Consider the following 13,082-nt stretch of genomic DNA (forward strand, 5'->3'; position numbering starts at 1 on the left):
TCTGTTGGTCTTTTAACTCCTCTAATAAAACTAGTAAGACGTGGTAACATGGGGTTACTTCTTTCGAGTTGGCAGTGTTAAGAACACATTCATTTCCCAAAGGATTTGAGGCGGTTCACAAAGAGTACAATAAATAATTTAGCAACTCTGAATGAAAGGAGAAAATGCGGTAAGGCTAGTACAGAGATATGGCTCATATGCTTTTACTTTCTAGTTGTCGAGAGAGAGAAAGAGAAATGAAATAAATGTTGGCAAGATGAAGGGGCCCATCAGATAAAAACAAACCAAAAGATGTACAGCCTTTCAGGGAACTGAAATCCGAGAAAAATGATTTCTCCTGTCATAATCCTTGGGATGTGGTATACACAAACTCCTCAATCACATTTCCACTACAGTGAATGTCACAGGACTGGAAATCATCACATCCCTTAGTGTTGATCATCGGCCTAACACCAAAGCAGAATTTATTAAAAGTGAAATGATCCAGGGCGCTTGGGCAGCTCAGTGGGTTAAGCGTCCAACTCTTGATTTTGGCTCAGGTCATGATCTCAGGGTTGTGAGACTGAGCCTGGCAGTGCGCTCCGCACTTAGCACAGAGTCAGCTTGAGATTTCCTCTCCCTCTGCCCCTCCCCCTGCTTGCGTGCGCTCTCCCTCTCCCAAATAAATAAATCTTTAAAAAAAGTTCTATTTCAGAACTATTCAAAGGATTGAAAAGACTATGATTTTCTGTGACTATGATTCTCACAGTTGGGATTTTGCTGTCCAGGCTTTCAGAACTAGGAAGTTGTAAAACTATGATTTGAACTCAGGTCAGACTAGGTCTAGGTTCTGTGTTTCTAATGCTAAATTGTGATTGACCACCTCCTACCCCTGAAGGCTCTCTGGACATTTCAGCCTTGACAGCTATATAGTAAGTCATGTGCTCTCTTCCTTTCCATGAGAACAAAATGTAACCATAGCTTGAAATATTTAGAGCTAACACCTTAAGACTCCTTGAATGGGTTTAAGGATATTATTTGTAGCTCCTCTTGAGATTTCCCTGAAGAATTCTTATATGTCAAACCACCCTTCCTCAGCTGACCTATCTTTCACTTAGAAGAAAAAATGAATGAACAAAATAGGTGTTCTTGTGAAGACCCACATCTAGGTGTGGCCAAGTAAGTATCCACCCTTAGTCACCCCGGTAATAGGGTTGCAAGGATGCCTTGGCCCTTGGCTCAGATTCTGTGCAAGAGAGAGGGGCAGAGTCAGGGGTAGCTTGGAGCTCTTGGTGGGAGCAAGCAGGGAGAGAGGAGGCCTTGTTCTGAGTGTGAATGGACCGCGAGACCCTGGAGGACAGGAAGCAGCGCAGGCCAAGAGGCTCACGGAAAAGCTCTTATCGAAACAGAGGTGGCCCGGGTGCTGGATCACCTCCACCATTGTCCAAGGAGCTGACCCAGAGCCTTCAATCCCCGAAAAGCCTTCTCCACTCCCCCCTCTCCATTCAGACAAGAAGTAGTTTTCAGTATGGGCTCCAAGGCGTCACAAGGTCTGTCCGTGCGCGAGAGTCACTTGTCCAGGATCCCCTTGGTGTGACCCTGTGACCACCCCGAAGGCCCAGGCCCTTTTCCTGGAGCAGAAGGAGCAGGAACCATTCTGTCTAAACACTCCTTCCACCTCCACATCTTTTTCTGCCAGTGTCCCCTCCCCTATATTGTTTTGTTTGTTTTGAGAGAACGCGAGAGGAGGGGACTGGAGAGTGTTTGCAGATTATATTAATCTGAAGGCTCAGACCCACTGTCCCTAATGTGGGGTAGTACAGCCGCATAGCAGAGGAAAGTTTACCTCAGGCCCTTCTCCAGGACGGCGCGCCATAGTGGGGGACCAGCCCCGGCCGTGCCCTCTGGCACGCTGCCAGCTGGTCCTTTTTTTTTTTTTTTTTCCTTTCTAGTTTTTTTTAAAGACATTTTACAGCCTCGACTTGCTCTTTATTACTGCTCTACCCCTTTGTTTTGTAACTTGAAATGATTCAATATTCTGTATAAACAGATTCTAATCAGAGTTAGCACGTGCAGTCAAATCCCATTAAACAGATAAGCAGAGTCCACACCAGAAGTCCTCAGATTTCATCATCCAAAAAAGAAAAAAAGGGAGAGGGAGGTTATTCTCTGCCTTGAGACTTTGTAGGGCTTTCTAGAGCCTCTTTTCCAGCTAAATGTGCTTTCATTCTAAATCGATATATACATTCATTCCTGGGCATGGCTCAGGCTCAGATAGGCAGCCACCGGGTATTGGGTGCTCGGCTCACCACGGCGCACCCCCACCCCCACCCCAGAGGTCCTCTTTAAAGTCTGCTGCCTGCTACAACTGTATAGGAATTCACAATAAAACAAGGCCGCTTCATCCCAGAACATGTGCAGGGATTGCGCAGACACAAGTAAGTTATAGGGAAAGACAAGGCCTGTGATAAAAGTTAGATTTGATATTTCGCTGCAAGATTTTTTTAAATGATAAATTTCATCAGCCAGTAGGAGCCTAAGAGTTCCTATAATTTTAGCATCAAGACATTTTGATGATCAAAACAAACCAGAATTTATGTCAAAAATGTAGTTATAAAATATGCCTCTGCCCTTTCCCCCTCCACCAAAGGACTGGGTGCTACTTCTCTTGAAAGCTAATTTTTCACTTTCTCTTGGTGTCTGACTTTGTACCAGTTTGATTCAGAGGACCACAGAGTTTTCCTCTAACCTGTGACTCTGAGCCAGATTCACCCTGTGAAGGATGGTGATAAAGGTTTGGGGAGGTTCCCGGGGAACAGAATTCATCCTGTGTGATGGGCTGAGTTCTGGCGTGGTGGGAAGGGTGGAGTATATCTGGGTTCTGATCCTAGGTCTGCTACTTTCTCTGTGAGTCTGAGCAAAGCATTTGGTTTTTCTGAGTCTTGGTTTCCTTCGTTGTAAAATGATTTTTGAAATGGGCATTATAATGCCTGCTTCACCGAAGGGGGACTGTGAGAACTGGTTGGACTGTGAGAATTAAATGTGTATAGCCTCCCCAACCCAGGCCTGACACATTAGTAGCAGCTCAGTAACAGCCAGTTTCCCTTCAGCCAACCAAGAGTCAGGATTTAGCAGAACAGAAATGTTGAAAGAAAGATCAGCTTAATATCATTTATTTATCAAGGGATGAAAGGCGAGCCAAAAAAAAAAAAAATCTTTATCTTGAGATTCAGGCTATGGAGTAGACCGTCTAGAATTTGCTAGAAATCAATCAAGACATGAGAAGTCCTACTGGGTATCTCCAGGAGGCGTGGGTATCATAACAGGCACTAAACAGATGGTCAGTTTCTAGAAAGGCTCAGTGAAGTGTTGAACCGTTCTGAGAAGGCCACTTCAAAGAATACATAGATACTAACCATCAATGGCTAAAGCTCACCCAGCTGGATGCTTCCTTCTGATTCCACCAGATGCAACCATACACCCTCTAAAGAAAAGAAAGTGTGAGCTCTGCATTTGAGGTAGGGGGAGGGGACAGGAAGGCAGGAGGAATGAACAGAGTCTGAAAATCAGAATTGTTCAAAGCCAGCACTAAGAAAAAGCACAGGTGAACACCAAAGGGTACCTTTGGGTGCACTCTGCCTGGCATTTCCTGTAAAGGCGATCCAAAGGATTTATGAAGGTGAGTGGGAACTGGGTTCAGGGACTGGGACGACAAAGGGAGCCCTAATTTAAACTGTAATTCTGCAGTGTGCACACTTTGAGCGCTTAATACATTTTGGTGTGTGGTAAGAGTTGTTTGCTATATTTTGGAAGGAAGCTTTATTGCAGAAAGGTCTTAAAAAAAAAAAAAAGGGTGCCTAGGTGGCTCAGTTGGTTAAGCGACTGCCTTCGGCTCAGGTCATGATCCTGGAGTCCCGGGATCGAGTCCCACATCGGGCTCCCTGCTCGGCGGGGAGTCTGCTTCTCCCTCTGACCCTCCCCCCTCTCATGTGCTTTCTCTCATTCTCTCTCTCTCAAATAAATAAATAAAATCTTTAAAACAAACAAACAAACAAAAAAAAACAAAAACAAAAAAAAACATTAAATCCCCACTGCAGTAATAGAATTGGGGTAGTGAATGTTGGAGAAGCCTTTTCTTCCTACATACAAAGAAGCACTGAAGTATAATAATCTCTCGGTATGTGAGGATACGACATGGATGTTATGTTGCATGTGGGGTAAGGGTTAAGTGCACAGATTCTGGAATGAGCTAGCACTGATAACAAATTCTGCCTCTGCCATTTATTAGCTGTTTAACCTTGGGTAATTTACTTAACCTCTCTAATCTTCAATTTCCCCATCCCTTAAAGGGGGGATGATAGAAACTACTTTTTAGGTTGTTGTGTGGATTAATGAGATAGAGTATATGAATCACATAGCACGGTGCTTAGCATGTAGAAAATACCCTTATTATAATAGAGTATAATATTGCATGGTGTAGATTACAATTATTCTAGCCCATGGCTGGTTAGCTTGCCTGTTAGGACTGGCAGTTGAGATTGTGGGTTTGACCCCAGTGTTGGCTTTGCCTTTGTCTGTGGCCCCAGACTGCCTTCATCTGTCTTTGGTCACAGAGGAGACAAATATTTACAACTGTGAAGGGACTAGGGCAAATCCATCACGACTACAGGAAAAATCAACCCAAAGCTTGCAGGTCTGTAATGTCACCTACATCAACGGAGGGTGGTGTTTTCCCATTAGGTGTGGAAAGCCGCCGCCTGGTTACTTAGACCAGGTGGGAGAGCCCCACAGACGGCTCCTACCTGGAATTAGACAGACTGACATGTCACACGTAAGGTCTCAGCTCCATGTGTTGGATATATACTTGGCTGTTTTGTTTTAACTTATTTATTATCAATCTCTAGTCCCAAACTAATTTGTTTCAACTCCGCAATTGATGAGATGACATGGAGTACACCCTTACCCCGGAAATTTTTTGCGTCTCAATGGTTATAAATACCTCGGTGCTATTGTATTTGTCGTGCTGTATGCAAATGGAGGTAGGAGTCCGAAAGCTCATTAGGCGAGGGACAGAGGCTTGGGGCTTGGAGAGGACCGTGTGGAGCTGAAGCTGATAACAGTGGCCTTGTCCAGAATAGTGCCTGGGAGCTTTCTTATCTCCCTTTGGCAGGAGGTGCTGTGGGCTTCCTGTGCGAAATCAGGAGTGAACGCTGCTTTCCTCTTGTTGTTCGGCTTCCTCCCCCCTCAAGACGGTTCCCAGCACAGTGATTATCTTTGCATCTTCAAACATGGCACAATCTACTTCCTTAAGAGCTTGATGTATTCTTAAGGCTTAGGCAAATTCCCCTCCCCCTAAATCTCTTTTCAAGTGCTGTTATATAGTCAGGCTCCTAAATGACATTCTATTTTTATGGTTCCAATTACAAAGAGGGAAAAAGAAAAAAACAAAAAACAAAAAACCAGTCCCCAAATTAGAAAATGGCCACAAAATCTGTCCTTTGCACTGGGAGGACCTTGCCGTGAGTCTAGCCTATAGTTTCCATAGGGCTTGTGCTGCCAGCAGCCGCCTCTGGGGGCAGGGGTAGGGGTCAGAGGTTGACAGCCCCGCGTGAACTTGGGCAGCAGACTGCACTTCCCTTGGGAAATGCCTAGACTCGCTGTACTCGAACATATTTCTTTGCCTTTCCTGAAGATCAAGAGTATGCAATTAAGATCTCTGTCTGAGGCATCCGTTTATCTTTTTCACTTCTTTGGGGAGAAAAGAATGAAATTAAAAGCTTCTTTTCCAGATACAAGAGAATATCAGCTGTTTGACGGCACAATGCCAAGTACACACGCACGTGTCCAATACAGGTGTGCACGTGTGTAATAAACCCCATCTACATGTAAGGCATACGTGCGTTGGCTGTACTCATATGTGTCCTGAGCGTGTGTGAAGGACCTGAGGTCAAAAGGCGGTTCAGGGCATGGCTGTAACAGTGCAGAGAACAGACAACGAAAAATTGCAGAATGACAGGATTTCAAAACTATAGCATTACAGGGTTTCAAGTAAAGGAGAAAGTATATAATTTCTCTTGGGTTCATTTTCCTCTACTAATCAGTAACAGTTAAAACATTCACTTATTTTACCCGATGACTATAAAGAATATCTAGTAGAAATTGCATAAATTCCTTAAGGAATGGCCTGTCCTTATTATTCTTTCTTATTTAAAATCTTATCATCTAACTGTAAAAGAGAGACATTTTGCCAACATTTGGGGAAATCTGGTATATGGAGTGGGTACAGTTAGGTGTAATAATGGCCTTGTTGTTATCTTAGAAAATGTGCATTCTTTTAGGAATATGCACTGAAGTATGTAGGGCTGAAATGACACCTGAGATTTGCTTTAAAATACTTCACAAAAGAGAAAGATGGAAAGAAATAAGGATAGACAAAACAACTGTGGCAAAATCTGGATCACTGTTAAATCTGGGTGATGGGCATTACACTAGGGCTGTGATTACCAGCCCTGTGATTTCAAACTGTGATGTTTGAAAATAATGAACAATGAAAACAAATGAAAGCTCTTGCTAGAAACAGCGTATCAATCCCCCATGCCTGTGTGTATATTAACAGGTGTTCATAGCATGCCAATGACACGCTCGGCCCTTGCTGTGATGTGAGGACAGAGTGTACAGTAGATGTGGTCCCCTGGAGCTGCTGGTCCAGTGGGGCCACTTAGAACATGGGGAAAGCTCTGGGGGCAGACATGACAGGGCAGGAGAGGACACCACCCAGGAAGACTCAGTGGTTTAACAGTCTGGAGTCCCTTCTAGCTCAAGGACCATCGAGGGATAATCACAGGACATTTTCCTGGTCTTCACAATCCCATCTATCCTACCTTCTTCCTCAGCTTATTTTATTCTCTCCCTGTCATCTGATGTAAATGATGGCCGCCTTGGCTACCTAAGATCAACCACTCATTCTCTCTGGAAATTGGGCTGTGAAATTCCTCCTGGCTTGAAAATCCCCATAATCTGCCCATGACAAGTACAAATTAGAGCCCTGTAGGTTCTCTGCTCACCACAAATTCTAGGTAGGGAATGGACTATGAATGGCCTTGACTGTTGGACAAGGAAGCTGGGCTTTCTTCAGTATAGTCATTGGAGCTTTGGAAGCAAAAAGGATTCCACTAAAAACCAGAACATTCAGGAGTCTGGGAGCAGTTTTGTGAGTGTTGAGATTAATAACTATTTCCACCAAAATCTGAGTAATAAGCCATATGAAAATAGAAGCTTGCTGATAAGAACGTGTATTGGAGAGAACATGCTAACTTCTCTCTTTAAAATGGTACTCTACTAGCTAGTTTCATATAATAAGAGATCTCATGGACTTTTAGAAACAGAAGAGATCATTTTATAATTAAACACTTTGAGGTCTGAGCAGTTAAAGAGCTTCTCATGATACTCCAAAACTTGGAAAGAAATAGAATTTAATAACTGCTTCATGCTGTGTGTTTCCATATACACTTAATAGCCCTGGAAAAAATTAGCTGTATAATGGAATATTCTGATTAAAACCAACCTTTTATAGATGTGAAATGCTATTATTTCCTTGAGGTTTCCATTCATTAACATAGCTTCTTTTTTTCCCCCTGTGTTTGCATGTTTCCTCCACTAGGAACTGATTAAAATCTAGATATTAAATTTCCTAATTTTTGCATTTTTACTTAGTATTTAATATTTAGAACAGGAAGGATGTATGGAGATATACTGGTGTGGGTTGCTTTCAGAGCAAGCAAAATATATTTTCTATTTTTAAGTTGTGGGGATGAATATGGGGGGAAAAATCTAAGGAAAAGAGGAAAATGTGTTTTGTTATCTTTGTTATCTCAGGACTTAACCAGTGATTTTTATTTCACCTGTCACCATGGGCTGGACCATGCTACAAAGCAATATAGTGATGACTTGCTTTTTTTAAAAAATAGGTATGACTTTTGCTCCAATAATGAAGAGTCCCTAATCCTGGATCCCGACAGCAACATAGGAAACAGGATTGAGAGCATCACTCAGCGCACGGCAATAATAGAAGGAAAGAATAAGGTATTGTCTGCAAAAATAAGCATTGGCATATTTATTTTATTTTATTTTCAAGATTTTATTTATTTGAGAGTGAGCGAGAGCACAAGTAGGGGGAGGGGCAAAGAGAGAAGGAGAGAGAGAGAAGCAGACTTGATCCCAGGACCCCAAGACCATGACCTGAGCCAAAGTCAGATGCTTAGCCAACTGAGCCACCCAGGTGCCCCTGGGATATTTATTTTAAAGACACACACTTGGCTTCCAGTTCTGGGTTTACTAGAACCAGAAGTAATTCAAATGCTCACAACAAAAGTTCAGAGAGAAGACAAGATCAGAGATATATCTTCGTGGAGAGATACCCTGAGACTGCTTAAACTCTGTTCTCCAGTGGCCCACCAGTTCCAAAGGCATGAGTACTAGATCCTAATGCAAGAGGCGGAGCGGCCTCTCACATACCAACGGCTTTCAACCCTGGCTGAATATCAGAATACTCCACCAATTATTCTTACATTTGAATCTCTGGAGTAGAGCCTGGGGTTCATAAAAGTTCCCTGGGAGATTCTAGCACATACCTAGGACTGAGTATCTCTGACATACATAAAATAGGTAGTCAATAAGCAAAAGCTAGTACAAGACTTAGGTCTAAAATGGAATATTGCCATCTCACAAAATAGATTGTTTTCCCTCTGTCTTCACAAAGGCAAAGCCTAAGTCAGGGTATGCAAACACATTAGAGTATATCAGGACTCCCTGACCTAAGAAATACAAATCAGAAGCACAAGGAGCTATTGCCTGACACCTGTTAGAATGGCCATTATCAAAAAGACAAGAAATAATGAGTATGGGTGAGGATGTGGAGAAAAGGGAATCTTTGTGCACTATTGGTGGGTTGTAAATTTATACAGCTATTATGAAAAACATGGAGGTTTTTGGAGGTTTCACAAAAAACTAAAAATAGAACCACCCTATAATCTAGCAATTCCACTTCTGGGTGGAAAACAAAGAAAGAAAAAAACAAAAACACTCAAAAATATCTGCACCCTCCTGTTCATAGCAGTACTATTTATAATAACCAAGATATGGAAGCAACTTGAGTGCCCATGGAGTGAATGAATGAATGAAGAATGTATGGTATGCATATACACAATGGAATATGACTCAGCCACAAGAAAGAATGAAATCTTGCCATTTGTGACATGGATGGACTTTGAGGGCACTAAGCTAAGAGTAAGAAGTCAGGCAAAGAAAAGACAAATACCGTATGATCTCATTTATATGTGGAATCTAAAAGAAACCAAACCCCAAGCTTATAGATTACAGAGCACAGAATGGTGGTTGCCAGAGGCAGGGGTAAGGGTTGTGAAGAATAAGTGAAGGGGGTCAAAAGGCATGAAGTTGCAGTTATAACTAAGTCCTGGGGATTATTGTACAACATGGTGAATATAGTTAATCATACTGAATTGCATATTTGAAAGTTTGCTAAGAGAATGGATCTTAGTACTTCTCATCACAAGACAAAAAATTTGCTTAACTATGTATGATGACAGATGTTAAGTGTACTTACGGTGATCGTGTTGCAATATATACAAATACTGAATCATTTATGCTTTCTTACATTTGAAACTAATACAGTGTTATGTATCAATTATACCTCAATTAAAAAAAAAAAAAAAAGACTTCTAACCAAAAAAAACCACACAGTTCCCTGACCTAATGAGCATCGAGCACACATCTTTGCTGGTACGCTTTTTGGTATTAAAAAATTTTTATTGAGGTGTGATTGACACACAAAAAGCTGTACAAATTTAATGTGTACAGTTTAATGAGGACTTTGGAGATAAATATACACCCACGAAACCATCAATACAGTCAAAGCTACAAACTTATCCATCGCCTCCAAAAGTTTCCTCCCACTGAATGTAGGACCGTGTGAATGAATCAATGAATTAATGATAACACATAGCAAATGTATACAACGCAGCATTGTTCAGTGCAAGTAACTACGCTGAACAGTGGATCTCTAGGACTTACTCATCTAGCATCACTGAAACTTTGTACCCTTTGACCAATTTTGGAAGATTCAACTTCTCTAAAAGAGATGCCAAGAACAGCAAAGGCTCTTGAGATTGTACCCGATTTTCAGGCTAACAGGTAGGCCTGTCCCAGTTTTATGTTTTGTGGTTGAAGACCTGCTACTTGCGGGTCAGATACAAGGACTTTATTACTCACAGCAAATCTCGCGGGCTTCTTGTTAGCACTGGTCCTCTTGCCCCCTAGTGCCTGGGTAGAAACTGTGCAGGCAGTGGATTGGCAGAGCAGCTGAGGGACCCTGAACTTTGGGAACCCGTATTTTTTAGAGTGGGTGGCCTTTGCTGTCCCCTCCTGCATACCATTCCTTCGCCGTTCCCCTGGGCTCCGCTGAACCTCAGCAATAGCAGATACCTTATGAACTGGGCACATCTCATGGACCTCGGACTTTTCTTTGGTTGAATTCAGGAAAAATACACTTTAAAATCGGCTCTTACCAGGCCCAGGGGTAGTGATGCTTTAAAAGTAAAAAGCTCCCAACCCCTTGCCAAAATGTCTATTTATACATGCATATCTTGACTCAGAGTGGCTTGTTAGTATGGGTCTGTCTGCTTGAGTGTGGTTATGCGTGTGTTATCTGTGTATTCAGCTGTATTTTTTGCATTTGAAGGCAACAAAGTAGATAGCATCATTCCCCCCACTCCCCATGTAGGATTGAACAGTGACGACAAATAACATCTGATTTCCGCGTTCTGTAAAACTTTTTGACATACGCTCGTATCAACAACATTCTGGCCAGCCGGAGTGGTTATCTACTTTTTAAAGATAAAAACAGGGGTGGTGAGATGAACTCAAAGCCACACAGCTTAAATGTGGCAGACGAGGAACTCAAAGCTAAGTCTTCCTAGTCCAAAAGCCACGGCTCTTCCAACGGGGTACAGAAATTAAAATGGTGATGACTTCCATGAAAATATGAACAATCACTTGTCAAGGATTTAAGAAAAGTTTTTCTGACTACAGTCGTGGTTTACAATTCTTTTTTTTTTTTAAGATTTTATTTATTTATTTGACAGAGAGAGACACAGCGAGAGAGGGAACACAAGCAGGGGGAGTGGGAGAGGGAGAAGCAGGCTTCCCGCAGAGCAGGGAGCCCAATGCAGGGCTCGATCCCAGGACCCTGGGACCATGACCTGAGCCGAAGGCAGACACTTAATGACTGAGCCACCCAGGCGCCCGTGGTTTACAATTCTTTTTCTCTAATACAAATGAACAGTAGTTTGAAACGTCCCATGATGGATAACCATGGATGAGAGCAGTTCAATGAAATCCTTAGAAAAGAGGAAATTCTATGAACTTGAAAGTTTAATTTGGGTGACAGTACGTCTTTTCAAAGAAAGGAAATGCCTCACAGTAGAAGGCAAGTTAGTTGTCACAGAATATACTAGAAAACTTCAAGATGCCACTGAATGTGTTAATTCATTTTGCCTTCTCCTGATCATATCAGGGAGATGGACTGTTAACTGCTGGATATTAAAAAAAACATTTATGAGCCTAATTCCAATGGTAAGTTTTAATTCTATTCTGGCATCCTAGCCACAAAAAATACGATAGAAAAGAAAGTGGAAAATGAAAAAGCCAGGCGAGGTTTCGGATTAGCCTGAACCTATTATATTCGGATTATATAAAGTAGCAACCTGACTCCATACAGAATTACCTGGAAAGCACAGAGGGAGTGAAGTCACAAAACCCAAGTGAGATAAGGAACTTCCTTGATGTTTTTCTACACGGCTTGAAACAAGTTTATTGTCTTGTAATTTTGTAGTTATGCAGGTTTTAAATATAGATCTCCAGACACAGTGGGCATGTATGTTGACCAACCTGCAGCCAGGAGCCCTGGGGTCAAGCTCTGCGACTTCCTATCTTGTATAACCACACGCAGATCCGTCCCTCTGTCTGAACCTGCTCCCTCCTCCAAAAGATGGAGCTAATAATACTTGTCCTCCCTCATTTGCCCGTTCTTATAAACATGATTGTCATGTATGCCCTAATGCAGTTCCCAAGTTGATTGTGATCGTATACAATGAAGACTGTTTGTTCAATAATTGTCTGCATTGAAAAACTTTTAATACTTTTAACAAAGTTGTTATCTATGTATATCATGTATCTGTGGCATATCCTCTTAGAAGCTGTAACAGTAATAGATTCTCATTCTTCATTTCAAGGCCTAAATTTAGAAGCATTTACTACTTTTACAATTTGGGCATCTATTAGTTTATCTCTGTGTATGTAGGAAAAAAATTTATGATGATGACCGATGGGAGTTTTGCTATTTCAGAATTATTTGCGCTGGCCTTTCCTTTACGATTAAAACTGCTTTTCTTTTCTGTCCATTTTTAGGAAGTATATTAAAGTCCCAGCTTAGACTCTAATGACCGTTTTAACTACAGTCACATAGCCCACACAGTGACACCCCCCACAGATCAGGGGAATAGAGGTCCCACTGGAGCCCCCGTTAGATTCTAGGGATTTCCTTTTTTTTTTCTTTGTTTTTTTGTTTGTTTGTTTGTTTAACTCAGAAGGGTGCAGAGAACAATAAAATTTAGTTTCCTCATTGGCAAGTTTTGGCCTAGATCTGTGAAAAATGAGTCATCAATTGGAGTTGCTAATAGCAAATGCGGAGTTTTAGTATTCTTTAATGGAGTTGCCAGACTCTTGGGTTTGTAGCTACGGAGTAGGAAGTAAGTAGAGGGAACCCGGTGTTAGAAAAAACACTCAGGAAATACATATTACAGCATTCATTCTGTGAGGCTGGAGAATTGTGACAATTTTAATGTTTTAGCAGTGTTTCCATTGAAACCGTTTGGAGGTTACCTTGAGGAGGGTTACCATTACAAGACTGATCCATGACAGTGACCTTAAAACTAATGACAGAATTACAGTTTGTGTCTCATTTCCCACACTCCTCAAGTTTTTCGAATTCTCACGTTCTGTTTTCCCATCACTTGGCTCAAATGTGC

The 13,082-nt window shown here is 41.9% G+C and overlaps 1 protein-coding gene across 5 annotated transcripts in view; it reads left to right on the forward strand.

Moving 5' to 3' along the window:
- FLT1 (fms related receptor tyrosine kinase 1) overlaps nt 1-13,082 on the forward strand; it is a 177,613-nt gene that overhangs the window by 74,203 nt on the left and 90,328 nt on the right. For all 5 annotated transcript variants that reach the window (XM_064586265.1, XM_045869251.3, XM_064586266.1 and 2 more), the window contains one exon: nt 7,947-8,061. In XM_064586265.1, coding sequence (XP_064442335.1) covers nt 7,947-8,061 — 115 coding nt within the window. The remainder of the gene's footprint in view (nt 1-7,946; nt 8,062-13,082) is intronic.

This window comes from Mirounga angustirostris, unplaced genomic scaffold (genome assembly GCF_029215605.1).
Source record: "Mirounga angustirostris isolate CCGP_5_RB_7025 unplaced genomic scaffold, mMirAng1.0.hap1 SCAF_3, whole genome shotgun sequence".
In the NCBI taxonomy this organism is placed as follows: Eukaryota; Metazoa; Chordata; class Mammalia; order Carnivora; family Phocidae; genus Mirounga; species Mirounga angustirostris.